Here is a 27,793-nt window from a genome sequence, read left to right on the forward strand (position 1 = left end):
GGGGGGAATTTGAAGCCTGTGGAGATGAAGAGAAGAGACTGGCTTTGGATGAGAATGAGATGTGTAAGATGGATAGATTGTAGGAATACAGAGCTGAGACAGAGAAAGTGCTGGAAAATGATACTGCCAAATGCTTATCCCCTCTCTCTCCTTTCATCCTCGATGACCAACCAAATCTTTCATCTTAACTCAGAGGAGGACTGAAGCTGGACCATATGTCTGACTCATCTCAGAGCTGAAGCACTGAACAAGAGGAAGTCTTACATTTTGCAGGATTTTTTCCCATTGCTTACACACTTGTTGTGTCAAAACTTTACACATGAAACAAAGACGCCACAACACTCAGAGAGAAACATCTCACTTCTATGCCAGTAGAATTACAGTACAGTAATAAATACAATATGTCCCTCATCATTAGGCCATGATATTGCATTACAGTGTCCATCAAAGTGGTCCTAATGTCAGTGGAAATATGTTTCTATCTATTGCCTGGTATCCATCTTTTTTTGTCTTCGCCCTCCTTTCAGTCTTCCTCCTCCTCGCTCCTGTTTGTGTGTGTGTGTTCCCAAATTCAGGTGTTTTGGATTTTGAACAGAAGTGCTTTCCCAACGATTGCAAGGCGTTTCTTTCTCGAACAAAGTGTCTAATGTCTGAAACAGTGTGTATTTTTGCAAGATCTGTGCTGCAGAATTGCAAACAAAGCGTGAAACAGAAAATGTGTCAGTACTTTGTTGGTGCCTTTGTTCAGGGCCTGGTTGTAAAAGTTTAGATGTTTTTGTCTAAGTATTCACTTTTAGCGTGTAAGCAATTGAAAAAATTTGTAAAAGTTTTGTGTAGAGAGAGCTGAGATAGGACACCTTTATGTCTGGGGTCAAGTTTTCTTGTTGAAAAGCACGTTGAGGGGAGTATTCTGTATATAATATTCCTCTGTTTCAGAATGTGAAACATTTGAAGGCTGTATTTTCAATCCAACACAATTACAGTTTCCACAATAGCTAAGACACATTTCTTGAACCCTTTCACCTTTTTCTCAAAACTGTTCCAAATCTTCAAACTACATTCACAGAATCTGACAAAATCAAACAATGCTTTCACATCATCCACATAGTCAGTCAATGTATAAACACTCACTCATTACACACTACATAAAACAATGGAAAACACAGTGTTCAGAGCATGAAGCTGCAGAAAAAAGCATTTTATCACAGTATAAACACATTCTGCATTTTCAAAAAAATAATAAAAAAAAAAAAAAAGTAAATTCACAGCTTAGTACAGAATAACCCGGATCAAGTCTTGACAAGACTGCACGCCTGTCACCACAGGCCAAGTCACTGCCTGTGAGATATTTTCTGGATGAAGGAGTTCCAGCCACAGATGGTCCACTGCCATGGTGGGGAAAACTATTCTATTGGGTTAAGAAACTGAAATATTCTGTAAGAAAAATGTTATGAATTATTGGTTGATTTTGAAAAACTCACATACTCTACTCTAATAAATTGGTTTAATCATATCATCATTAGAAAAAAGTGTGAACAATTTTAAATTATTGGGTTTAAACGATGATAGTTTTTTGGTTGTCACATTCAGCTTCTACCACTTGAGTTTACTATTTTGCAAAACAGTTGCATCAGAGTGCAAAATGTGTTTCAGTGAGTAAGAATCTGTTTAGAGTTTTGCCAAAATAGTGAATGATTCGATAGTTAAAGATAGATAAAGTTGGTACACTGGTCAACGTCCTCCTTTTCCTGTAAAAGCAACATTTAGGGTCACACATAAAGGTAGCTAATGTTAGAAAGCGCTGGCTAACTAGCTAACTAATGATGTAGATTAGCTAGTCAGCTGGCTATTGTTTTGCAAACAATAGCTAAGATCCCCCAGCTAAATCTTTGAAATGTCAAATTTTGCTTTTCTTCATACGATCCTAGCACATAATATATGTAAGTACAGAAAACAGGAGAGGAGAGAGTTGACTGAGATACGAAGCTTGCTCAACAGAAAAAAAAGAGGCGGGACTTAGGATGGGTCCATTGATTTAAAACTTTAACATCACATGATCTTTTTGGCTATCTAGAATGCCAGTGACCAGAAGACAGAGATGGAGAAGATAAAAGGGAAGATGGCTCAAGAGGTGTCCAAGATTGAAGAGAGAAAGTCCAAAATAGATGATGAGCTGAAGGAAGTGCAGGTAAGTTGTCTGACTGACTTGTGCAGTCAGTATGATTCTGTCAGTTACTATAGATACACATACATACAACTGCCCTCTACAGATGTACTTATCCCTTCTTTACCTCTGTATCCCTCCCTCTTCTTATCGCTGCTGCCCTCCAGCCTTTGGTAGATGAAGCAAAGCGTGCAGTTGGAAACATCAAGCCCGAGGCTCTGTCTGAGATCCGCTCCCTCCGCATGCCCCCTGATGTCATCAGAGACATCCTGGAGGGCGTGCTGAGACTGATGGGCATCTTCGACACCTCCTGGGTCAGCATGAAGAGGTGAGAGGATGAAGGCATGGGAAGAATGTGTAAAAGGATAGACAGGCCAACAGCGAAAAAGAAGGATGGATAGATAGATGAAGAGAAAGTTACCCCGTTGGGAGTAATTAAACTGACGAGGATCTTCAGCACCTTTTGGGTTATCAAAAAGAGGTGATGGGGTGTTAAGGGATTGATGGAGACAGAGGAAGAAGAGAGGAGAAGGACTGACATGCAAAGAAAGGATGAAGAGAAGGAGAAGTCTATCTATCAGTTGGTTTCAAAATGGAAAATCACCCAAATCATCAAACTGTATTCAAGCTAGCATATTCTATTTTTTCATCTCATTCAAACCAACACTATTATTCTTGACCCAGTACAGTAATCCCTATTTTTATGAATATTCTTCCACCACTTATTTACATGGCTGAAGAGAAATTCAATCATACGTCAAATAAGAAGTTGTGGTATATTTAACATAGATAAAAGTAGATATGAGGAACTTTAATTTTGTGTTGATTTTTGAGGCCACTTTGGACAAAATCAGTTGTGTGTCCACTGCCATAGCTGCAAAATATAATGTCAAAATAAAATTACCCAAAGAAAAATCTCTTTCTGCTTTCTTTTAACTGGCCACAGTACTAACTGTAACTTCGCCTGTGAAAATATAGTGTAAACATGGGGTCTTCTGTTCTGCATGCCTCAAATAGTTAAGTCTGATTTCAAGGAGAATCTAAAACAGTGGCAGGCATTAGTCAGTCCCTCCAGGATTTTGCTGGCTTTTTTGCAACTTTTTCAGCCTAAATTACTTGATATCACTTTCAAATTTCATTAATTTATGAGTGAAAATTGCAAATAAAGTTGTGTTTTTTTTCATTGAAGATCAATAAAACTCAAAGGCAACTTATTTCAGGGAGAATAAAACCATACTTCTTAGTGTTCCAAGTAACCTTTCTGACAAGGCTAAGGATTACAAAAAGTCTAACAAAATATGTGTTATTTGCAAATTATGAAGTGTACCTTGGGAATATTACACAAAGAAGCAAAATCATTTCGAACCTCAAACTCAAAACAAAACAACAACTGCAAAGCTATAATTACAGAAATGGACAAAGCATTGATAAATGTCAGTTTACAGTGACAAATCTTGTGTTCTTTTCAGGCGGTTCATTGGGGCATGCATGTGTGATGTTTGTGCGAGGGACTGCTGTGATTGGTGGAGCTTGCAGGAAGCTACAGTGACTGGTCAGATTTGTGGAAGAGTGATGGTTATTGAACCAAATTGTATGGTTGTGCAGAACTGACAGGGATGTGGTTGAATTTGTATTAATTATTGTGATCACAACATCACTTCTTCCTGGAGGGACAGATTAATGATAACTATATAGAAATCACCAGTCCTCTTGCTGATGGTCTTATTTGCTTATGTGGGTCATATGGAGGCTACACTATTAAGACTGTTTCATAACCAGTTAAAAACCCCTTGTCGTACATTTAAATAATGAATAAATGTCTCATGTACTTGTGCATTTACTGCATGACTGTGTCGATGCAGTTTCTTTATGTTCCAGTGTTGATCTAAATTAACTTTTGGTACAAATCACTCATCTGACCATGGGCACCTTTAGAGGGGATCAGACAGACAAAAAAAACATTCTGCCCTGCTAATGACTCGTGTTAATTGGGTGAGCAAACTCCACTCTGAGCACTGCACAAGTAACAAAGAGTGTGTGTGTGTGCGTGTGTGTGTGAGAGAGACAGACAGAAGGAGGGAAGGCTGGTAGAGATGGATTTGCCAAATATGAGTAACAAAGAGAACACGTTTCTACTGTTTGTGCTTAATTAGAGATGAAAAACATTAAGTCTCATAATTTCAGGCTTGAATTAACATTAATGTAATCATTTCTGGGTTAAAGGTCACTTTATTCAGTCACTCTTTAATGATCTGTCTTTCTGTCGCTTCTTTACTTTGCCATGACACGTAACATCAGACTCTCTCATGAACAGCATCTTTTCTGTGTCATTCTTTTTTTCACTGCTTTATTTCTCAGCTGTTCATGTCCAGTCCTCTCCTTTATTGTTTTTTTCCCCTCTTTGTCCCTGTAGCTTTCTGGCTAAGCGTGGTGTGAGGGAGGACATAGCTACATTTGAGGCCAGGAACATCACCCCTGAGATTCGCCAGAGTGTGGAAGAGCTGCTCAACAGGAACAAGGCCTCTTTCGATCCCAAGGTCAGCCAGTCACAATAGCAGAATAAAAATGAGATGTGTGGCTGCTGAACGTTATTAACCCCTTGTTGATTTTTTTTTGTTGCAGTCCGAGGATGGTTTTGTGGCTGTTGTGTTATAATTGAGTGGTTTCTGACTTGCTGTTGTTTTTATGGTCAGAATGCAAAGCGTGCGAGTGCTGCAGCTGCTCCTCTGGCTGCCTGGGTCAAAGCCAATGTCCAATACTCCCACGTCCTGGAGAGGATAGAGCCACTGGAGAGAGAGCAGGCTGGACTACTGGAGTAGGAACACACACAAACGCGCAAAGGCTGCAGAAGAAATCGCCTAAGAATGATAGCGATTGATTTCTTCAACACAACCACACTACTGGCCATAAGCTATATGCAAAACACAATGCACAAACAAAAAACAGATCATTCAAACTCTTCTGATTTAGTTTAGATTAAGTGATTTTCATATTGATACGTTGCTCGTTCGTGAGCCTGTAGTCTCTTATGCACATAAAGAACAATTAAAGATGCATATAGACATATTCTTTTCATGATAAACATACACTCACATGAGATAACGTTCTGGATTTGTGTGTGTCTGTGTGTGTCTGTGTGTGCCCAGAAACCTGAGGAAAACAGAGAGTAGGAAGAATAAACTGGAGAACCAGCTCAACTCTGTTGGGGCCAAAGTCAACGAGTTGAAAGAGAAGTATGCCTCTGTCTTCCATGTCTTCATCCAACTTTTGATTCTCCCATTTTTACTCTGTTTCAAATGTAGAGAAATATTACATTTACCTGTTTAATGTTTTTGTAATAAACCATAATTCCATTTCTCTAATTTCAGATTGTCCGCCATCCCTTTATGATTAACCATGACTTGAAGATTCTTTAGATAAAAAACCAAAACAAAAAGCAAACGGATGTAATCGGGGGCAATACAAGAACTTGCTCATTCTTTCGTATGATGTAGCCAAACCAGAAACAGCAACTCAAAATTCTTGTTCCTTCTAAGGTCAAAAGCAGGCATGACTGGAAATAATACAGCTTTTAATAAGCTTCTGGATTTAATTCGGCTAGCAGGCTAACAGTAGCGTTCCACAAGAAAGAAATCAACACTTTTTTGTAATTGCCTTCACAGTCTTGCAGCATCCCTCATTCTCACTGTGTAGTTACATAAACAGAGATAAAGACAGTCTTTTCCACCCAGGTCAGCATTCAACAGAGGTGAACTTCATACTGAAAGTGTGACTTAGCTCACTCGCTCTCTGTGTCGCTCTCCTCTCCAACACCTCAAACCTTTGCTCTCTTCAAACGTCTGTCTTTCTATTTATCTTCTGATCCGTCCCTGTTCCTACAATCATGCACCAGACATATCCTCTTCTCTACTTGCTTACTCTCTTGGCGTCTCACCTCATCTCAACTCCCCTCGCCTTGCCTCACCTCCAGGGTTCCAATTACACAGTGACTTTCTGGAGAGCCCTATTTTCCGGTGCGCACCGTTACTAAACATGTCACCGGCATGCGCATACATGGAATGCATGGAAGTGTACGGTCAATTGCAGGGTTACTGCAAAAAACTTTCTACTACTGCTACCGCTGACAGGTAATACTGTCAGTGAGAAAACATTAAATCAGCAGGGGGTTACAGAGACAATGTTTTTTCAGCTTCTCATATTCAGTTTTTCAATAGTCACACATCACAGGCTAAAACAATAAAGCTGAACATCTGTTAAACATTGTTCACCAAACTTGCATTTTTTAACTACAGAGAAATAAAGAAATTGATTTTAGAGAGGTTGGTATCAGGTATGAACATTATCATTTGATCTTTGTGAATGTAAATTAATTGAAAGAGTTCTTGAATTACAGTTAAGTCACTTAGACGTTTGTTTTTACATGAGAGGACTTTGCGTTACTTATCACCAGAACCAGCTGTTTGTTGCTTGCAGTTCTCTGTCTCCCTCTGTGTCGCTCTTGTTGATTATCCCTTTACTTCCCTGTCATTTCCCTTTTGTTTGTGTGGGCCGATACAGTGGGAGGACAATAGAATTGATCTCAGAATGATGGACAGTACACATAACAAACAGTGTGCACAACATTATGTTTATTAGTGGAGAAATATGTTTGGAAATTAGAATGTAATAAATGAAAAAAAACATACGACATATTTTTATTATTGTTATTTATTTAAGGAACTTCAATGCACAGAAAATAAAATTTAACTTAAAATGAATGATGTATTAGAACTCCCCCTAAATATCTCAAAGTAGGCTTTTAGGTGAGCTCCCCGAACTCCTTCATAATTCAAGCCATGCTCACCTCACACTGCCTTGTATGATAGATTCCAGGGCGTATATACAGAATTGTATAGTGATTTTACTAACATGTAAGGAGCTACACATTAATTATACATCAGAGAAATGATGATAAGTTTACAGTCTATCAGTCTGTCTTATGAAAATTTAAAAAATATCAGACTCTCAGTCTCTGAAATCTCCACTGATCCCATATCAAAGAAAGAAATGTATCTACTTCCTGATCTTTTACTTACTGTTTCTTCAGGTTCCAGTGTCATACAACAGAGGCGGCCAAGTTGGAGGCTGAGGTGACCAAAGCTCAGGACACGATCACTGCAGCGCAGAAGCTCATATCGCAACTGGATGGAGAACACACACGGTGGAATGCACAGGTAGTTTTGAGATATGGGTGTGTTGATATGTGTATTGTGTGGGAGGTTATACACATTTACTAAGAAAGGGGCTCATTTCCCATGTAAGAGCAACAGGAGGTGTGTGTGTGTGTGTGTGACAGGGGGATGTATCCTGCTGTCTTGAGTCCCTTCTGGCTGTTTTTACTCCTCTCTACAGCATCTGTCTGCACCTTAATTAAAACACTCAATCTCTTCCTGACACACACACACACTCACACACCCTCACACTCACTGCCTCCCCCAAGGCCCGCACCAAAGAGCCAGTTTACTCTCTACTCACGTATTTTCATATACTCGCGCATACGCTCCCTAACTCTTGTGCACACTATGCAGTAACTGTGGTTCCCTATATCCAAATCCGTTAAAGTTGTTTAAGTGTTTCCAACGGAGGAGAACCACATATAGAGAGGGGTACCACCTACAGAGTAAGCGGCGCAGGATAAGACACATGTTTTGAGCTGAACTGTAGAATATGACAGGGTGTTTGACAGTTTCAACAGTAGACCAGAGAGGTATGCATGGTTCCTTACAGGATATTTTTAGATTTCATGTGCCCATGGAGATAAACAAAGTATTCTTTGCACTGCTACTTCAAAAATGGCTGAAAAGAGATAAATAGTTATTGAATAAATTGCTATTGCAAAAAAGGTCCTTATGAACTTTAAATGCATGGATGGACATTACAAGGGAGAACATTACAGCATATGTTAAAGGGACAGTTCGCCCCACAATCGAAAGAATATATTTTTCCTCTGACTTGTAGTGCTATCAATCCATCTAGATTGTTTTGGTGTGAGATGCAGAGTTTTTGAGGTATCGGCAGTAGTGATATCTGCCTTCTCTCCAAATTATGTATTTTTGATTTTGGGGGGGGGAACTGTCCCATTACCATGAAATTAAAATGACATGTGCCACATTGGGAAGAACTGGTTTAATTCTGTAACACCCCGCAGGCCAGAAATCTATGTTTTTACTGTATGATAAGGAACACATCACTCCCTTACTGTACATAGTTTTCTCTGTTTTTGTTTTTATTTTCATTTGAAACTCACTTTGTGTTGGCTGAATGTCAATTAAAAAAATATACTAATACTAAAAAAGAAAACCTGCAGCCTCAGAGATGCGGGCACCCAGGGGTCATAATGCTTGTGAATTAAAAAATGTAAACAAACAAACAAAAAAGTTAATTCACTGAACACATATGCATGTATTTGTGATCCTCTGACATCCACCCACTCTGAGAGGCCCTCAAAGGAATCCTGATCAACATAGAGATTACAGAAAATTTTAAAATAGGACATTTCAGTCAAACAAATGGATGATATATACATATCATATTTGAAACTCACTTCATGGTAATGTGTTTGCTGAATGTAAATTAAAAAAATGATTAAAAAAGAAAACCCGCAGCCTCAGAGATGTGGGCATCCAGGGGTCATAAGGCCTTGCAATTAAGAACAAGTAGTAGACTACAGTCTGTCTTTCATTATCATTTCAACCAGTTCCTCCAGACCTCTGCAACTCACACCAAAGTGGGGTAGACAGATAAATAACACTATGGGCCAGAGGGAAATATGGATTTTCAACTTTGGGGTGAATTGTCCCTTTAAAAAAATGTTAAAATTAAAAAAAAAATGTTTAGGTAGTTGAAGTGCTGTGCATGTAGACATAAACTGCTGTACAAACATTGCAACTCTGTAAAATTACAAGAGGTAGAATAATATAAACTTAAAAACCACTGTAGGTGTAAACATAAGCTATTGTAAATGTAAACATGACTGCTGTAGATGTAAACATAACAGCTTTAAATGTAGACAAAAATGTAAACGTGTAACATTCACCAAACACACGTGTGTGTATATTTATGATCCCCTGACATCCACTCCACTCCTAGACTGCCTCAAAGGAATCCTGATCAACCTAGAAATTACAGCAATAATGTCAAATCAGCTCATATTGTGCAAGTGTGTATGTGTTCCTGCAGTTGTGGGTTACTTTTATCTTGTGTTCATGTCAGAATTAGTGTGAACATTTTTGGATTATTTGGGGCTATGAGTTGGGTTTACGGTTTATCAGTTTGGAGTATGGAAAGTTACTTACCCTTTTCTTTTTCCTCCATCTTTCTCTTCTTTTATCCCTACCTTTTTTTTTTAATTCCTCTCTCAATCCTTGGGGTGCCCTTTCCTCTCTTGTCTCTCTCTTTTCATACTTTTTTTTCCCGCCTTAATTACCTGTCTGTCTAAACCTCCCTCTCCCCTCTCCTGTCTGTTTCTTTTCTATCTTTTCTATCAGATGTCTGAGATTAAGAATGAGTTGGACACGCTCCCTATGAGGACCATGCTGGCTGCAGCCTTCATTACCTATCTGTCTGCAGCTCCTGAAGACCGTAGAAGACAATGTCTGGAGACATGGATGGCTCAATCTGGACTGCAGAGTAAATACACTGCTACTTACCCTGCGTTTACACCAGGCGCAGAACGGCTGCGCCGCGGCATGCAGGCAAATAGAACCCATTCTAATCAATGCTGTAATTTACACCAGAAGCGCCGCGGTGCGTCTCAGCAGCGTCCCAGAAGCGGCTCGGATCTCCGCTCCGCGGAGAATACGCAGCAAGTCTATTTTCGACGGATGGCGCGTCAATTGACACAGAGCAGGTCGAACGGGCAGGAAGTCAGGCACGGAAAACGGGAGAATCCGGTTGATTTTCAAAATAAAAGACCCCGTGCAGACTCGCGATCATAAAGACAGACAGAAAATAAACAATTTAACTACGTAGCCTGCTTATCCATGGTAGAAGCACAAAGAGCAAGGAAAGAGGACTTAATCAACAAAATCAGAGCAAATAACATAATCAGACGGGCAAAACGCTCCGCTGCTGAAATGCTTCTGAAACGCTGCTGGTGTAAATTGAAGTAGTGTGCATGAAGGAGCAAATCCGCGGCACAGCCGTTCCGCGGCGCAGGCGCGCCTGGTGTAAATCCCGGGTTATACTTCAGGCCAACACACTAACACCAGCATATACCAACTCCTATTCTAAACATAACATACACAAGGCACAATGCACTGTGTTGGTACATATGGTATGTATACAGGAAGTGCTGACTGAATAAATTGTGTTAAAATTGCTTCACGAGTAACCGCTCCTCCATCAAAGTAACTAACTGACTAACAAAATATTTTCGTGTTTTGTCTTTAATCCATCACTCAGAAAGCTCTTCTATTCTAATATCAATATTCCAGCCACACAAACCAACCTGTAAAATATGTGCAAAGACTCTCTCAGCACTAATTGTTGTCTCATTAATAAATCTGACCATATAATTCTGCTTGGCCGCCTCTTTCCCATGGGGCGTCAGATGTGTATGTAAATCTCAAACAGCTGAGTCATGCACTTGACTAGCTATCATGCATTGAATGGCTTCTCCACAAGTTGGATGTCAAGATTACTTATTGACCCCGCTCATAGTGTAATATAGCGTTTTTGTTGAAGTGGGATTTGTTTCCAGGTGGCTGTTGGAGTGTCCAGTGTCTGAGGTTTGATTAAAATTAGTAATGCTCTTTTTATTAGTGAGTAAATATAAATTTTTGTGAGTAAATATGAGCTTTCGTGTTGTGTGTGTTTGTATCAGAGTTTGACTTGCGGTCATTCCTGTGTTCGGAGAGTGAGCAGTTGATCTGGAAGAGTCAAGGGCTGCCCTCTGATGACCTCTCCATGGAGAACGCACTTGTCATACTCCAGGTTAGACATTTATTTGCCTGTCTGTTCAATCTTTTTGCTCTCTCTACTTTTGTTTTGATTCCCTTGATTACAAACCTGCGCTGACACAGACGGATCGATGTTATTAAAGCAATGAGTCTTCCTAGGTCCCGCCCCTTTTGCTCTGTGCTTCAGTAACAGTTGAGCAAGCTTGGTACCCAGCAGAACTACAATCTAATTTCTCCTGTCCTGTTTCCTGTGTAAGGCTCATCCATGTTAAAAGGATGACTGAATTTTGAAGATGTTAGTGGGGGACCTGTAAAACATATGCTTTGATGTTATTAATACAGAACAGGACAGCATGACAGCTGCCCAAAAGTGAAGCTAGACCATCTCGATTGCCCCCTGGTGGTTGGCTGCAGTATAGGTCATAAATCCTGCTAAACCTAAAACATCAAAGTACATGTCAATTAAATGTTTCTATAACATGGTTTTCTATCATATTAAGTAGTTCTTATCACACTGATGTTTGTTCACGTGTTCATTTGCTGATCAGTTTCACATCATGATTGGCAGCTGAGCTCTGCTTGCGATTGAGTTGGCCGGCTGTGTGGGCGGGAACTCGAAATGCACCTCAAGTACTGGTTGCTACTGCGCACCGTCGGCCTTCAAATGATGTTTCCAGTATAAGAACGCAATGTTTGGATCTGGGATATTTTGGCTTCAGTTTTGTTCAGTGGGAGAAAAAAAAAGTGAGAGGTTGCGGGGATGTCAGTGATATATAATCAGATCTTAAGTAAAACACTACCTAACTTGCTAGCTAATGATAGATGCAGTTTAGCTCGCTAGTTAGCTTGTGTTTTGCTCACATTAGTTTTCAGATGTAACTTGCTAGTGAAGGATTGATGTAGATTAGCTAGCTAGTCAGTTCCTGTCTTGCTTACATTAACTATCACAGTGGTTCCTAAACTTTTTCCAGCATACCCCTCCTCAGAAGTCAAAAAGAGTTCTTGCCCCCCGACCCCGCAATTATACATTCACACATTAACAATGATAGGGGAAACAACTGATTAATAAAAAAATGCATTCAAGTTTAATTTTTGTGAAACAAAGGTTATCATTATAGCTCATATTTCACATACATAAATCATATTTATTTAACTTGGTTTCATTCGATATTTTCCACTAGTAATCCAGACCCCCTGGAGTGGCTCTTTGTCCCCCAGTTTGGGAACCACTGAGCTATCAGATGTAACTAGCTATCTAATGATTGATGTAGAATAGCTAGCCAGTTAGCTGGCGATTTTCTAACATTACCTAGCTTAAGATGTGACTATATGTGACTTTTACAGGTACCTCAGCAACAGTCTGTCTACAAAAATTGTTTTTATTTTCAACATAGACAAGCCCCGCACATCGTGTATTGAAGTACAGAAAACAGGAAAAGGGAAAATCGACCAAGGGTCCAAAACAGGCGGGACATAGGGAGGGTCAGTTTAATTGCCAGTTTATGTCTCTGTCTCCACTGAGTTCTTTTTGTTTTTGTTAGACTGAAGTTATTAAAACTATTTTATATAAGCTTATATTAAGTTTTTGTCTTATGTGTTAGATGTACTTTTTTTTAAGCAGCTTTCAAAGTACAGTATACATAACTACAGCATTTACTTCTAACAGCCAGTCTCCATACAAACAGTCATGTCAAGAATTCTGTCCTTGTTGCCATTCATCTGTCCTCCATTTGTCTGTATTGAGTTTGTGTGTTGTTTTTACCATTGCTGCCTTCAGATCAATGAACTCAAGTTACGGGTAAGAAATTGTTCCACAATTCATCCTTATAGCCCACGCTCAATTTAGTGTAGACTTTCTTTTTCTGTCACTTTCTCTGTGTGTGATATCGCCATTACAAGTTTATGTTTATGTGTGAGTGTGTAGGAAATTGCATCATCTTGAGAAATCACTTCAGTAAAAGTAGTAAATGTACTAGTTGCTGACTGTTAAAAACACACATGGGATAAATGTGTGGACAACTATGACACACACAACCACAGAAAAGAGGTAAGAACAAAGAGAAGGGTTTCTTCTGCCAGTATGCAGAGTAGGATGAGGCTGTTGAGAATAAAGAGACAAATTAACAGGTGTGAGATGGTTTGAGAAAGAGAATCCTTGAGCAAGACACCTTGAAATAGAAGAGCACAGGATCAAAGGAGGGTGGTGGACTTCATTCCTTTGCCTGACATAGGAGTGACGTTGGTCGATAAGCATGACAGCAGTGAGACAGGACTGAACTACATTTACACACACTCCTCCTTTTCCTCACTAACTGAGCCTCCTCCTAAGTAAAACTAGTCTAAAAGAGTGTAACCTGAAACACGGCTCTTTATCATTGTTCTGTACTCAGAGTGTTGCCTGTCCGTTCCTGATCGACCCATCATCCCGGGCTACAGAGTGGCTACGCACACATCTCAAACAGCATAGACTAGAGGTTATCAACCAGCAGGTAATCACACACATCTCTCTCTCTCTCTCTCTCTCTCTCTCTCTCTCTCTCTCTCTCCTCTCTCTCTCTCTCTCTCTCTCTCTCTCTCACACACACACACTCATATCTTTAAAAACACACAGTTGAGATCATTAACTATTCCATTGCATTTGAAAACTTTAATTTATTTTCACACACATACCCCGGTGATTTGCTATGTTCAGATTCAATCAACCTTAAACCTATGAGCGAGGTAACGTGCAGGAACCTGTAAGAAGGAATTCCTGTTGAACATTTATTTGAAGTGCTTCCTTAGATGTTCTTGATTGATCTTTTTCTTTTTGTCTGATTAATAAAAGTCTATTTCAAGTCCATTATTATATCCTCGGCATTTAGTTGCCACCACTTTTTAACAGAGTATATGATTAAAACACCTTTATCTTCCTCATTGATCTGCTCAGTTGTTGATTTGAACAAGTGATATGATTTCATTGATCAATGTCAGACTCTATTACTCATTGCTTACTAATTACTAGTTAGTAACTACAAAATTAGTGTCATTACTTAGTATACCCTTAAAGCAGTCATTTAAATTTTGGAGCTATTAAAAAGATTGAACATCCCTTTTGTCTTCTGTGTGTCTACTATTTTGTAAAAGCACTGTAATCACTGCCGTAATCACTACTCTGTCTGCCAGCACAGGATACCGTAGGTGTTGGACATGAGCTGTACACCACTTTCATCTCGCCTGTTTTGCTATGTTGATAGATATCTATTGTGGTGAATATGTATATCTAAATTGAAAAATTGTATAAAAAATATATGCATATGCATGTGTTTTTGTTGTAAATGTTGCTTTTAGTATTGGTAATTTTGGTAACATGGTCATCACATAACTGACCTGAACTTGACCTGACCACCATGGAGCCCGGATATATGCATTATTTTTTCCCCAAGATTGTTATGCTTAGTTCTGCCCAACTGTGCTGTGATTGGCAGTGGTTTTTGCCTTGAAGGTCTTTGTAATTGTCAGAAAGGCTTTTTAAACCTCTCCAAATAGTCTTCTTTCCCAAATATAGTTTAGTAGTTTTGGTGCATAAACCTCACCACACTGCAACTGAAACCCAAATTCGAAAAACCTAAGTCTTAAGTCTAAAAAAAAGTGCATGGTGACATTTGATTTCAAGCCAGTCTCCTGAGAGAAAGTCCTGTGCTCGTTCATCCACCACAAGCTCTGCTAACTGCCAGTATCTGCACACACACTCACAGCACAGTCAGGTGGGACTAGCACTCACAGTTTTCACCAACAAGTAGCCTACTAGCCAATCACAGCACAGTAGGACAAGACTAGGTATAACACTCTTGGGACAAAAAAAAATGTTGGATACACACACGGCAGACTGAGCCAGGTGACCTTTAGTGCTTGTCTCAGTTAACTGAAAGGACAATCAGTCATATGAGAAAAAAATCCACTGGTCAGTGATTATGAGCTTTCAGCAAAGCAACCAAAAAAGGGAAACATTTTATTTATTTAATCTGTAACTAATAAGTTGTTTTCTAATTGTTATTGGGAATAGTAATGATATTGCTACAATGTGTTAAAGAGTTCTGTGTCGACAGCTATTACTGGAATTCAAGGTATGCTTGCACTTGCCTGTTCCCTATAGGATAACAACTTCATGACATCGCTGGAGCTGGCAGTCAGATTTGGAAAAACACTTATCATTCAAGAGATGGATGGGGTTGAACCTGTGCTCTACCCACTGCTGAGGAGGGACCTCATAGCACAAGGTGCGCACACACGCACACACAAACACCATTTTCATGCAGAGTGGGTGAGGGAATAACAATTGATGCTGCATAACGAGTCTTCTGAGTGTAATTTAGAGGGTTCACCGACCATTGGTTGCTAACTAAAAAGCTGACCATTCGCCTCTGTCTTACGGCTACTCTTCTCTATCATAGTGAAATCCAATTTTTAGGAATATTGCCTGAACGATAAAAACAAGAATCCTGTTGTTAATAAGTGCAAGCTTATTTGCACCTTGACGTTATTAACACAATTTTAAAGGACAATGTGTAGGATTTAGTTGCATCTAGCATGAGCTTGCTAATTGCACACAACTTGTGCAAAATGTGAAAGGTCCTATCCGGAGCCAGTGTTTGGTTTGTTCATTCTGGGCTAATGTAGAAACATGGCGGTTAAACATGGCAGCCTCTGTGGAAGAGGACCTGTGCTCTCTGTAGATATAAACAACTCATTCTAAGGTAGCAAAAACACAATGATTCTCATTTTTAGGTGATTATACACAATTGAAAACATACTTAGAATTATGATTTTCCATTTCTGCCATATTATTCCAATAAATCCCTGTAAATCTTACACACTGAACCTTTAATTGAACTCTTCTGATCACTGTATTGGAACGTCTCCTGAAAGCTTCAATCTGTGTACCAAGAAGAACATTCAGGTTATGGATATGCTTTAATTCTGCTTATAATTGTAAAATGTCACAGTAGATGAATTATTTATCATTGATGATGTTACTGTCATTTTACTATACCGTCAAACAAAATGCAGCGACGAGTGAAAGCCAGTGAACCCTTGTTGTGGAGTTTTATGGCAGTCGACATTTCCTTTAGTGTGTCATAATGTCAGAGGGTTAAAATATCAACCTTTTCAGTCAACTAGTTTGATGTTAAGACATAGAGGATTCTCACTGTCAGCAAATGAATCGCTTTGAAAAGCCTGCCCTATAAACAGACAATTATAATCAAGCCCCGCTTATTTTTTCCAAAAAGAATTCGCTGTGACTCCATATTTGGGCAAGTCTGATGCCACAGGGGCTATAGAAACAGAGAGGCAAATGACAAACTGTGCACTGAACCAAGACACCCATGAGGAGGATTTTTGAAGCGGTAATGAGCATACTGTGGAGAAGCATTACAGATGACTCAGGAACGAAAAGCATGAATGAAGAAGAGGGTTAATAAATACAAATAATTAAAAAAGAAAATCAAATTAGTCATGCTATCAGCGGTATCATTTAGTATCACTCTTTGGTACATAAATTAATAATTGTTTTTCATGTGTCAGTTTGCATTAGTTGTATAAGCACGAGAGCAGACCCCTCTGAGACGGGTTTCAAGTTCTCAGTTGGAACTCATTTTATCGAGTTTCCCTCAAAGTCTTTGTTCCTCTAACTCTGGAATCAGAGAGCTTTTAGAACGAAAGTGGTAAGAATACAGAGCAAATAAGACACTTTTTGTACATAAAAATACATGTTTTGGGCAAAGGACATAACTCGGCTTGACACAGTGGATATCTGATCCCATTATTTAAAACATGTGGCTCTTCATACCTGCATTGTTTATATATGTGGATTTTTTTAAACTGCTGACAAAAGTTGAGAGATTAGTGCTTTTGTGAAAGTTCAAACACTCCTTCCTTGGTCATTTTAAGAGTATAATCTTGCTAATCCAAAATCCTCAGAGAGAGGTGGGTAAAACATTATTTTACAGTACACTAATAAGATGTAACAAGCTGTACTACAAAAAATAGAAATTATATATTCTTTATTAGACAGTAAACAAACACAACTATACTCTAATTAGACCCCATAGACTTAACGGTACACAAATAGTAATATGAATGTGTAAAATTAGACAAAAACTAGAAATAATAGGTTTTTTAGTAGACCCTTTATTACACTTTAATAGAGGGTAATGAAGGACATGCCACAATAGAACTGTACTCTAAACAAAAGTGCATTGTTGCCCACTGTTGGACCCTTATGAGACTTTATTAAAAGGTAATTAGGGATACATTACAGCAAAACTGTACTGTTTACAGTTCTGTTGTTTTGAGTCCCTTATTACTCTTTAATAAAGTCTAATGAATTGCTAATAAATGATTTTAATACTGGTTAATAAAGACATATAAGTACATATTTATTTGTTGTTTGTTTGTTGCAAAGTATGTATTGTTGTATTGTTGTGTGCCGTTAGGTGTTAAAAATGTCTAATGAGGTTATAACTACTATTTGATGAAGAACATATTAAAATTTGATACAAAGTACAGCTTGTTATGTCTTATTACCATATTGTTAGATGTATTATGTCTACTTAATTAACTGTGTTTGTTAATTCCCTAATAAAGAACATAATATTTCTAGTTTTTGTCTGAATTAATACAACATACAGTGGCAGAGAGTGGACACTTAAAAACAACAGTTATTGGAAATATTTATGATAGAAAATCAGCATTAATAACATTTTAAGAGAGAGAGATTCATAAACATACATCTTATGTTCATGCATGGCTGTCTTTACGTATGTCCTTCTGATTTTACCTGAGATATTTTAGTTTCATGGCGTATAGAATCACATACCAATCATAATGGCAAACAGTTACTTTTAATCATGTAGGTATACGTACAAACAGAAGTTGGAAACACACCTGTGAAAATGAGGGTGATTCATAAGGCTGTGAATCATCCAGGGAGAGGTGGTTGTCTATTTGAAACTGAATTAGAAAGAGTGGGGGCAGAGAAAGTGTGAGAAAGGGCAAGTTATCCACTTAAAAGTGATGTTGAACAGGATGGAAAAAAAGAGTCGAGACAACGGCGTGGCAGTGCTGCATTGCAGACATCTAGAAGACAGAGAGCAGAGGAGAAAGTAAAAGGGTGAAGATGGATTTTATAGTGGCCACAAGCCTGTATGATACAATACATGTTGTTAACAGAGACTTCTTCTTTCTGTCCAACCTTGACACACCCACACCCACACAGGTCCTAGATATGTGGTTCAGATAGGAGACAAAGTTATAGATTACAATGAGGACTTCCGTCTCTTCATGGCAACAAGGAATCCCAACCCCTTCATCCCCCCTGATGCTGTTTCCGTGGTTACAGAGGTCAACTTCACTACCACCAGGGCAGGCTTACGGGGACAGGTAACCTACATAACCCACACTCAAACTCAAACACATGCAGAATACAGTCTGTTATAACAGCCCAGCAGTCTACTGTAGCAGCCCTGCAGTGAATGGTACCTTTGTGAATCTGGGTTCATTTTTGTTGGCACTGTTGGAGCAGTGTTGATTAAACTCCAGTGTGTGTGAGGCCATGGTCTGTGGCGGTGTTTTGTAATATTAAACAATACTATGAATGCACTAAAGGCCTGGTCTCCTCCTATTGTGACCATAGATTCAAATATTCTGCAGCCTTTCTGTTTTTTCAGTTTAGTGCTGAGTGCTTCAGGAGCAGACTAAGTGATTTTGTAGTGGAATAATGCAACATATATAAAGTGGGGATGATAACAATTGTTCATTGATTGAGTAAGTGGTTATTAATAATTTGATCATCACATAAAATTTATTCAATCTCTTATCAAATAAAGATCTGAAATATATTATTTTCATGAGAATGTGCAGCATATTGTCTTGTATGTGTTTAATATGTGTATTCAACGTCTTCATAGGCTATGTGATGCTGTTATAGAATAATGAAACATGTTGCTGTAGATATGAAGTTTTGATTGAGGAGAAAAAACACATCTGACATTGTATGATAAAAGCAAAATTTGTACATTTTTCTGTAATTACAATTAATCGACTCATTGCTCATAAATGTAAGTGACTGATTAAGGAATAAGCTAACAATTTGCACCCTAATATAGACAGTATGTACTGTATGTCGTAGCCATACTGTGTGTGTTTCTGTTGTCATGCTGTATGTCAACTTTAGCATTTGTTTGTCTGTGTGTGTCTGTGCGTTAGCTGCTAGCCTTGACCATTCAGCAAGAGAAGCCAGAGTTGGAGACTGAAAAAACAAGACTGCTACAACAAGAGGAAGACAAGAAAATACAGCTGGCTCAGCTGGAAGAGTCACTGCTAGAGGTACACATGCAGACACGCAGCATACACACTGAGAACAAAGTACTTGTCCAGGGTTCAATATTTATGTTTTTTTTCACTTGCTTGGTTTAGCAAGTGGGTCAGAAATTCACTTGCCTAAAGTCAATTTTTACTTGCCTCTATACATATTGTTTTATTTGTTAACAGCTATCAAATAATGCTTTCAGCAGGCCATATCACTCCTCAGTCCTGTTTTTCTGTTAATAAGCAATTGAACTGGAGTATGCAGTAAACAGCTGGGCGGTTTTTGAAACATGATACTCTGTGGTAATCAGTTTTTGGGATTACCTGACTTGCTTCAACGTTCATGTTTCGTACAGGCATTAGCAAGGCCCCAGAAGAGCGGTTGTTGCAGCCCTGTAAGCAAGATGCTGTCAACTTGACCTGCAACAATCAATCAAATATGAATCGATTATCAAATTTATCGCCAACTATTTGGATTATCGATTAATTGGTTTGAGTAATTAAAAAAAAGTTAGCTAGCTTCTTAATTGTGAATATTTTTTGGTTTCTTTACTCCTTTAAAGACAGTAAACTAAATATCTGTGGACTGTGGACAAAATAAGACATCTGAGGATGTTATCTTGGGCTTTGGGACAGACCGACATTTTTTGATAATGAAAAAATCATCGTAAGGAATATAATCATTAGTTGCAGCCCTAATGTCGGCTGTTGCTGCAGCACTCCAGTAACCTTTTTCTTAAATTTGACATGCCTTTGAAAAACATCTATGCAATACAGAGGAATATCACCCACATCCTCTAATGCAACCCAACTAAAGCACGTTTTAAAGGATAATTGAAACAGTCACTTGTGCATCAGCTGGTAAACTTTGCCTTTACCTGTTGTCATTTTCATGCAAGTGTGTGATCGGTACTGTGCATGTGCAGCTCCCAACAGATTAGGAAGGGCTCACTCCTTAGCTACTTCCAGCTACTCTGGAAAAAACAATGTTTGATTCTTTTACTGTATACTGTATAATGTACATTACAATGCCCACTCAGTTGTGCGAGCAAAAGCACAATTACATACCTCAGTGATAAAAATATATCTTTAATTAATGTATGATCATTTGATAATGTTTAGAAAATCAGTGTGCACCTCACTTAGGAATTCTCAGTTCCCCCTGCACTGCAGATCTTGTTGTTGCTAACTCCCACTGCCGGTCTGAGGAGGTTGTTGTAGACAAAGTAAAACAATGTGTTCAGACGAGACCAAGCAGGAGGAGTTGCTTGTGCTGCAACAAGGATGTGATCTGTCACCAGCTTCCCTCCCATGAACACTGCCAAATGTGTTTGATGGAGCACTCAGCCAAGCCAGAAGCACCGCTGCTGGGTATTGAACTCACGTCTCTGCTGCGGTGGAGAACTGCTTTTGACTCTGCACCACCCAACTTTAATAATAATGTTTAGTTCAGGGTGGAAACTTGAACCTTAAACAGTCTAAAACTATTTTAGAACTTTATGCTAACGTAACTTTAATTTTAGGTTGTGCCAATGAATATTCAGTATTTCTAGTTTGAGAACTAGGTCTCTTTTGTACCTGAAAAACAGATGACAAACACAACTGCAGCAAAATTGTCTCCCTGCAAATGTCCTAATATAAAAGTAATATTAGTATGGAGTAAAATGACAAACTTGCATTTCTTATCACGTATTCATGTAATTCAAACATGACTTCAGGAGAATTTTTAGCCAGATCTTATGGCATTTTTCATCCACGATAACAAGAACATGGAGCCAAAACAACAAAACAGTTGTTACTGTCCAAATAGTTGATGGTGTTTCTTGTACTTCTATGCAAAAACAAAGCTTAATGCATATAAACTTTCACAACAAACACACGCAGATACACACACAGTTGATGCCCATTGTGCCACATAGACACTTGACCTAATGATCTTTTCTGCACACAGTCTATAGGATACACACACACGCACACACACACACACACACACACACACACACACACACCCTTATAGATAGTGCCAAGAGCAGGATGTCAGTGCTTCAGTGGTACTAGACATGTAATTATTCTAGAATTGTAGGAGCATATTCGACTTGACATTTCCATGCTCCAACGCTTTCTCATCTATTTTATTTGAATTTATTTGAATAAATTTTATCGGTTTGTTTCAGAGAATAGATTCCACAGGATGAAGTCAGTGAGTCATGGCTCTCAATGAAAGTTTAAAAAAGGCTATTTTAAAAATGACAACTCGTCACTTCTGCAACTTTTATCAGATCGCAGATTTCAGCTAATTGACAGATACATGACAACAAACTGTTGCCTACATCAAGTGTAACCCCCCCCCCAAGTCTTTCTTTTCTCCTTCTCTCTTCTGTCTAATCCACACAATGTCTTTTGTTTGTACCTGTCTGCCCGTCCGTCTGTCTGCTTTCTCCCGTGTCAGACCCTGGCTACAGCTCAGGGTAACATTCTGGAGAACAGGGAGCTGATAGACAGTCTGAACCAGACCAAGGCCAGCAGCGCCCTGATCCAGGAGTCACTGCTGGAATCACACAGGCTGCAGGCATCGCTCGATCAGGTACCGTACTTCAAGAAACACACACACAGTCACAAAATCTGAAAAAATGCCATGAAAATGTGGGACATCTTTTAAATGTATTTTCGTATTTCACTTAATATGTAAAATTAAACTAAATATATAAATATCAAGCAAAACTCAGAGGAGCTGCTTGTCACTAAAATAAGAGTACCAGGCCTGGTCCACCTTAAAGGTCAGTCCACCTTAAAGCTTCTCCAAGTCATTAACTGGTTGTGAAAAATTCTCAATTTAATACTGATACCTCCATATGACTAAAATAAGTTAACAAGGCCATCAGTGAGAAGTTCAGCTGTTTCTGTGTTGTTATTCTTAATGGTTGCCACTAGTTCAGATTCTCAGTGAAATCAGATAAAAGGAGCCTGTGTTTACATTTTCCCAGACAGGGTTAGTGGGTTAGTGGGTGGGACGTTACCAAGTTAAAAAGAAGCGGGTGAAGATTTTTATTTAGATCATTTTATTTTTGACATTTTGTGGTTATTGGAGTGGAAACACTACTACTTTTGTCCACAGGGGCCTGCAAAATCAACAAAACATTGAAGTTCCTTGTAGTAGCTTGACTTAGGACTTGTATGAAAAAGCCTAAACTGAACACTACGTACTGCTGTGTTCATAGTTCCTTACAGGACTTTGCTGCTTGTGTTACAGGTTTACAGAAACACCTTAAAAATACATTTAAAATAAATCCTCAGTACTTAGGCCTAATGGGCAGCCACAATTGGAATGCATGGAAAGAATCACATTTTTAACCAAGGATTTTTATCATGTTTATTATATCTTATTCAAGCTATATCCTAGCAGCATAAATTTAATATGACCATTTCAAACAGAATCAGTATTAACCATGGTATAATAACTTGGTATAATAACCACTTGGAAGTAGCTGGTTTTCCTTTCATCTTCATATCTGCTGTACACCTCTAGCGCACTGATAAGAGAGGAGGAGGGGGGCTGGAGATTGAGGGCTGTGACGGAGCGAGAAAGACAGAAAGCACATGCACACAGCAGAGAGGCATATGAGAGAGAAGGACACAGATAACGACAGTCAGAGATACAGACAGAGACAAGATGTGTTGAATATACAATGACATTTATGCCTAATCTGCAAATGTAAAATGACTCCACTTTTGTGTAATTTTTGGAACAAAGCATCATCTTATACTCTGTACTAAAATGACAAGATGTGAGCTATTATCTACAATGAGGCAGTTTTATCTAGTATTTGGGTGCAAACATTGCAGCCCATTTGAGAGGTCTACAAATAAACAAACTCACAGCAGCTCACTGCACAAACTGCTACAAACCTCAGATTGCACAGGTGCACAACTATTGTAGATGCATTACATAATCATCCTCTAGGGTGCAGTGTTACACTAGAACTGTGTTTGTACTTTTCTCTGTTGTTTTTTTTTATATTTATTTATCTCTCCCCCGTTTCTGTCTTTCTCATATGCACCTCCCTGTTTTTTTCTCACTTTTCCTCTTTTTTCACACCTCATGCTGTCTATCCTCATTTTGCTGTCTGTCTCATTCCATCTTTCTTGATTATAATTAACATTTTCTCGTCTACTTTTCTGATATCCATACCCATACAAGTCCCTTTACCTGCCTTGCATCCGTCTGTTGTATTTTCTGTAACTCTGAAAAATCTGTGGTTATATTTCTGCTGCTTTTTGGTTTCTCCCTCTCTCTCTGACTTTTCTTTTACTCTTTTTCCGTCTTTAAATTTTAGGAGCGGGATGCCTACCTGCCTCTTGCGGAGAGTGCCAGCAAGATGTATTTTGTCATCACTGACCTGTCGAAGATCAACAACATGTACCGCTTCAGCCTTGCTTCTTTTCTGCGCCTCTTCCAAAGAGCTCTTCAGGCCAAGAAGGTGATTGGATGCCACATAAGTCTTACAGTACTTACATTTTCACCCGGCACAGCTTTAGTGAGACCATATTTTACCTGGTTCCACAGTAGTAGTTGTTAACTGTGAAAGCTGAGTCTTCAAATTTTATTGGAATTTGTCTAAAGAATAATGCTCCTCTCTCTAAATTTATCTTGAACTGTAAACTATGTGTCTAACAGTAAAAAAAGCCTGTTAAGCTTACCAATCAATCCACTATATTTTGTCTGTTCAATTTATACAAATACCAAAGTGTAAAAACAACAGTTCGCCATTTTTCAGCGGTTTATTTGCTGTACCATTTTTTGGCTAGGTACAGCAACTTCATAGAGTCGCTGCTGGTTGCCTGGCAACTGCTCAAAGGCAAGAAATAGTCCCCTATGAAGTAATTCTCAACATATTGCCCAAATGTCAAACTATTCCTTTAAAAGACTGTGTGCTTTGGGTTGGCACCAGGTCGTGAGTTATTCAAAATTCTTTCTAGGATTGGCTGGATAAAAAGAAAATTTATCCATGATGGTGGAGTTAAATGCAAATAACAACATATAACATCTTCACCCTTAGTGATGCATGAATGGGCTCTGAGTTCATCCAAGTCGGCATGTATGCATAAATTATCTTCCTCTTTTTTCCAATATTGAGATCTGCAACGGCACCTCTACTGATTCCTGTAGGCTATATAACCTATTAAATTATGTTGAGCAGAGCATGCTTTCAGGTCATTTTGTTATTGTGTAATTTTGTTATTGGCTGCTTTAGGTAATTGTAAATGTTTCTATGCCTGCAGTAAGGTAAATGCACACAGCGTCTCACACTGGAGAGATGCGTCCTATTTCCCACCTGCACTTCTACCCAGTCCCTGTAGGCTATATTGCCTTTTAAATTACATTGAGCAATCAAAGCTTTCCAGGTGATTTCTTTATTGTGAGTTGTCTTGATGTATGAGTGTTTTCTTTAGTGATTTACATTAATGACTAGAGAGGCTGCTTTCAGCATTTTTCCAATGCGTACAGTAATGACACTACAATAAACATTGTTGGACATTTAAGCTGCAAAAGTAAAAACTGTCATCATAAGCTTGACAGAACAGAGGAAATTAATTCATCAATGAAGTTGTAGTGCTGTGCCTCATGCATAAATGCGCATCAGGGTCTTTCTCTCTCTCCATGGGGAAATGCCCCTTGTTTCCCACTTACAACCCAACTACTATTAATCAGCTGGCCATCCCAACCTGCAGATTAAACGCTGTGCCAGCTATAGAAGCTACAGTCTGTGCATCATTGTTCATCCTGTTGTCACTTGCTGTTAATGTGCTTCACTGTTATGCATGACAGTTCAGCCACCCTTTTGATGTTTGAGGAGGCAACAATGCAAGAAATTGACTTTGTGTAGCTTTCCACATCCATGCTTGTATCCTTACATTGTGCATCTTTCAGTGGAAAATTATTATTCATTTATTTTACTTTTCCCGAGATGTAGACATAAAATCATGTGGTATTATTAGTCCACAGTGTTATTTGTATCAGATGTACAAGTAGCAGTTTTTTTTTTTTTTTACAGTTGGTACAAATATACGTGGGTGCACACGGCTTAATTTTATTTACTTTATTCAGATTATTTGACATGAATTTATTTCAGTTGAGATAAGCTTGATTTATTTCAGCTCTTTTTTGTTTTCTTTTGTGAGTTTATCTCAGTCTGACCTGTGCAGCTGCAGAGCATCATGGACTGTCTATCGCACTGCTGTTCTCCATCTGAGCCCTAAACACTGTCTGATAACCAGAGCCTGCACACACACACACACACACACACACACAGTTACACAGACATTGGGTTGAGAGATTGAGCACTAATTCCCCAAATCCTGTGTGGGTTGTTAGAGCCAGTGCTGTCATCCAAGAATGTCACCAGGCAGCAGCTGGTCACCACTGTTATGTGTGTGTGTGTGTGTGTGTGCGTCTATGTAGGTAGGCTTGTGGACACATTCAGTGAATGTGGTCAGAATACAGCTTTGATTTATGGACTCTCTCTCCCTTTCTATCTTTTGTGTTGCTGTATTGAATGAACAAGTTTAATTTGCAGTGAGTTGCAGATGGTTCCCGAGATGTGGAAGAGAATTTTAACCTCTCGTGTCTGACACAACACACTGAACCGCACTCTTATTTGCTCGCACACATACACAGAGACACTTAAGCCATACACAAAGTGCTAACTTGCACTCACTAAACACAGGCGTTTACAGGAAATACATGCTTGCAGAAAACCTCAAACAGAGGTTCAGACAGGAGAAACAGAAGGACAGACATGCTGAATTGGGAATATGGAACTGAAAGAGGGAAATCCATCTGGAATACCTCTGTTTTTCACCATTTCCCTTCAGTTCTCTGGTATTTTCTTTATGTGTCTGATTCTCATGCTCTAATTCTTCTGTTTCACCATTGCTATTGGATTCTCTTCCTCTTCCTATTTCTCCCTTGTGTATCGAAGGGATGTTTCTGTTCCAAACATTTGCTGACAGTTTTACTGCTGTCCCCACCCTAAAGACCAGACCAACACCAACATTTTGGTGGATATCGGTGCCTGATCTCACTGTGGTCAGTTCTATGTCACATGCAAAAAGAATGAAACCATATGAAAGAGATGAAAAAAATTAAAAATGTCAATGCAAACTTTTTTAATCTACTTGCTACTGACACACCTTGCACATATTTAGCTAGAATCAAAAGCACACAATAACCAGACACATGTACTGTATTGTACTAATGAAGGCTGAGGGAAATATAAGACTTTCACCAACAATGATAAATTATTCTAAGATTACTTCTAATCAGATCTTAGCAAACCAATGTTAAAATGATAAACTGTCCAGATTTATAATTAAGCAAAGCTCTGTTGCGCAATTAAAAAGTAGTCTCAGTTTAGTAAATCCAGGTTTAGTGATGTAAACTGAAATTAAATAAATAGATACATTTAAGAGTTTGATGCAATAGGGAGATGCATACTAATGAAAATTAAAATAAATGAAAAAAAAAATCAACAATCAATAAACAGATCTCCCTCTGCACAGCCAGCATACGGGATCAGGTGCTGGTCAGTTGCAGAAACATCTCAGGTGAAAATACCAACATGAACTGCACGCTAAACTGACTTAACTCTGAATTTGCTGTGAAGAAATTTACTTTGAAATAAATAAATACATAAATAAATTCAAGTGCTGTCTGGACCAGGAGGTATAAAAGAGGGGTGAACCGCAAACTTTCGGCTCCAGCTTATCAACTGGAGTGAAAGATAGAAGAGATGCATCATAAAACTAAAAATATATGCAACATTTTCTTAAGCAAAAACATGTATAGACTCATATATTTGTATAATCCCTGTCAGTTGTCACTTATGACCCCCTAGAAGTGTGTGGTGGCTGTATCAGCTTAAACCCTGCCCTCTGCCCAAATTTTCTTATTTTCTCATAATTTGGCTGTGCTTCGAACGTTTTATCAAACCAACACGTCTGCTATTGATGGCCTGGGATTGAGACTCAACAATTCACTATCTGTCTTCTGTCTTTGCAAACAGCTTGGACAAATCACACTGATTCTACCTTTTAAATTAAGACGGGGTCACATTTTAAATTGGAGTTTAAATTTTTGGTGCAACAGAATAATTTAATTAAGGTTTATCATATTTTTCTTAATTTTTCTTGTTCTTTCTTAATTATAAGTAGTTTAGTTTAAATGTAGTTTAAATGTTTGGTGCAACATAATTTAAAGTTAAACCATAATTTAATCAGGTTTAAAAATCTTGAATTCTTGTTTGTGTAATCCAGCATGTCCCTCACATCTTGTCTCATCAAT

The 27,793-nt window shown here is 38.6% G+C and overlaps 1 protein-coding gene across 2 annotated transcripts in view; it reads left to right on the top strand.

Annotated features, from left to right (window-relative positions):
• dync2h1 (dynein cytoplasmic 2 heavy chain 1) overlaps positions 1-27,793 on the top strand; it is a 164,849-nt gene that overhangs the window by 62,235 nt on the left and 74,821 nt on the right. Inside the window, exons 60-74 of one of the 2 annotated variants that reach the window (XM_084718107.1) lie at positions 2,075-2,188; positions 2,332-2,492; positions 4,578-4,701; positions 4,858-4,979; positions 5,311-5,397; positions 7,251-7,377; positions 9,691-9,832; positions 11,028-11,137; positions 12,881-12,901; positions 13,494-13,592; positions 15,239-15,362; positions 18,362-18,525; positions 19,351-19,470; positions 21,902-22,036; positions 23,787-23,930. In XM_084718107.1, the coding sequence (XP_084574233.1) occupies positions 2,075-2,188; positions 2,332-2,492; positions 4,578-4,701; positions 4,858-4,979; positions 5,311-5,397; positions 7,251-7,377; positions 9,691-9,832; positions 11,028-11,137; positions 12,881-12,901; positions 13,494-13,592; positions 15,239-15,362; positions 18,362-18,525; positions 19,351-19,470; positions 21,902-22,036; positions 23,787-23,930 (1,794 nt within the window). The remainder of the gene's footprint in view (positions 1-2,074; positions 2,189-2,331; positions 2,493-4,577; positions 4,702-4,857; positions 4,980-5,310; positions 5,398-7,250; positions 7,378-9,690; positions 9,833-11,027; positions 11,138-12,880; positions 12,902-13,493; positions 13,593-15,238; positions 15,363-18,361; positions 18,526-19,350; positions 19,471-21,901; positions 22,037-23,786; positions 23,931-27,793) is intronic. The other variant, XM_084718108.1, reaches the window with a different exon arrangement.

Source organism: Lutjanus erythropterus, chromosome 4, assembly GCF_056507025.1.
Source record: "Lutjanus erythropterus isolate fLutEry1 chromosome 4, fLutEry1.hap2, whole genome shotgun sequence".
NCBI classification, from domain to species: domain Eukaryota; kingdom Metazoa; phylum Chordata; class Actinopteri; order Lutjaniformes; family Lutjanidae; genus Lutjanus; species Lutjanus erythropterus.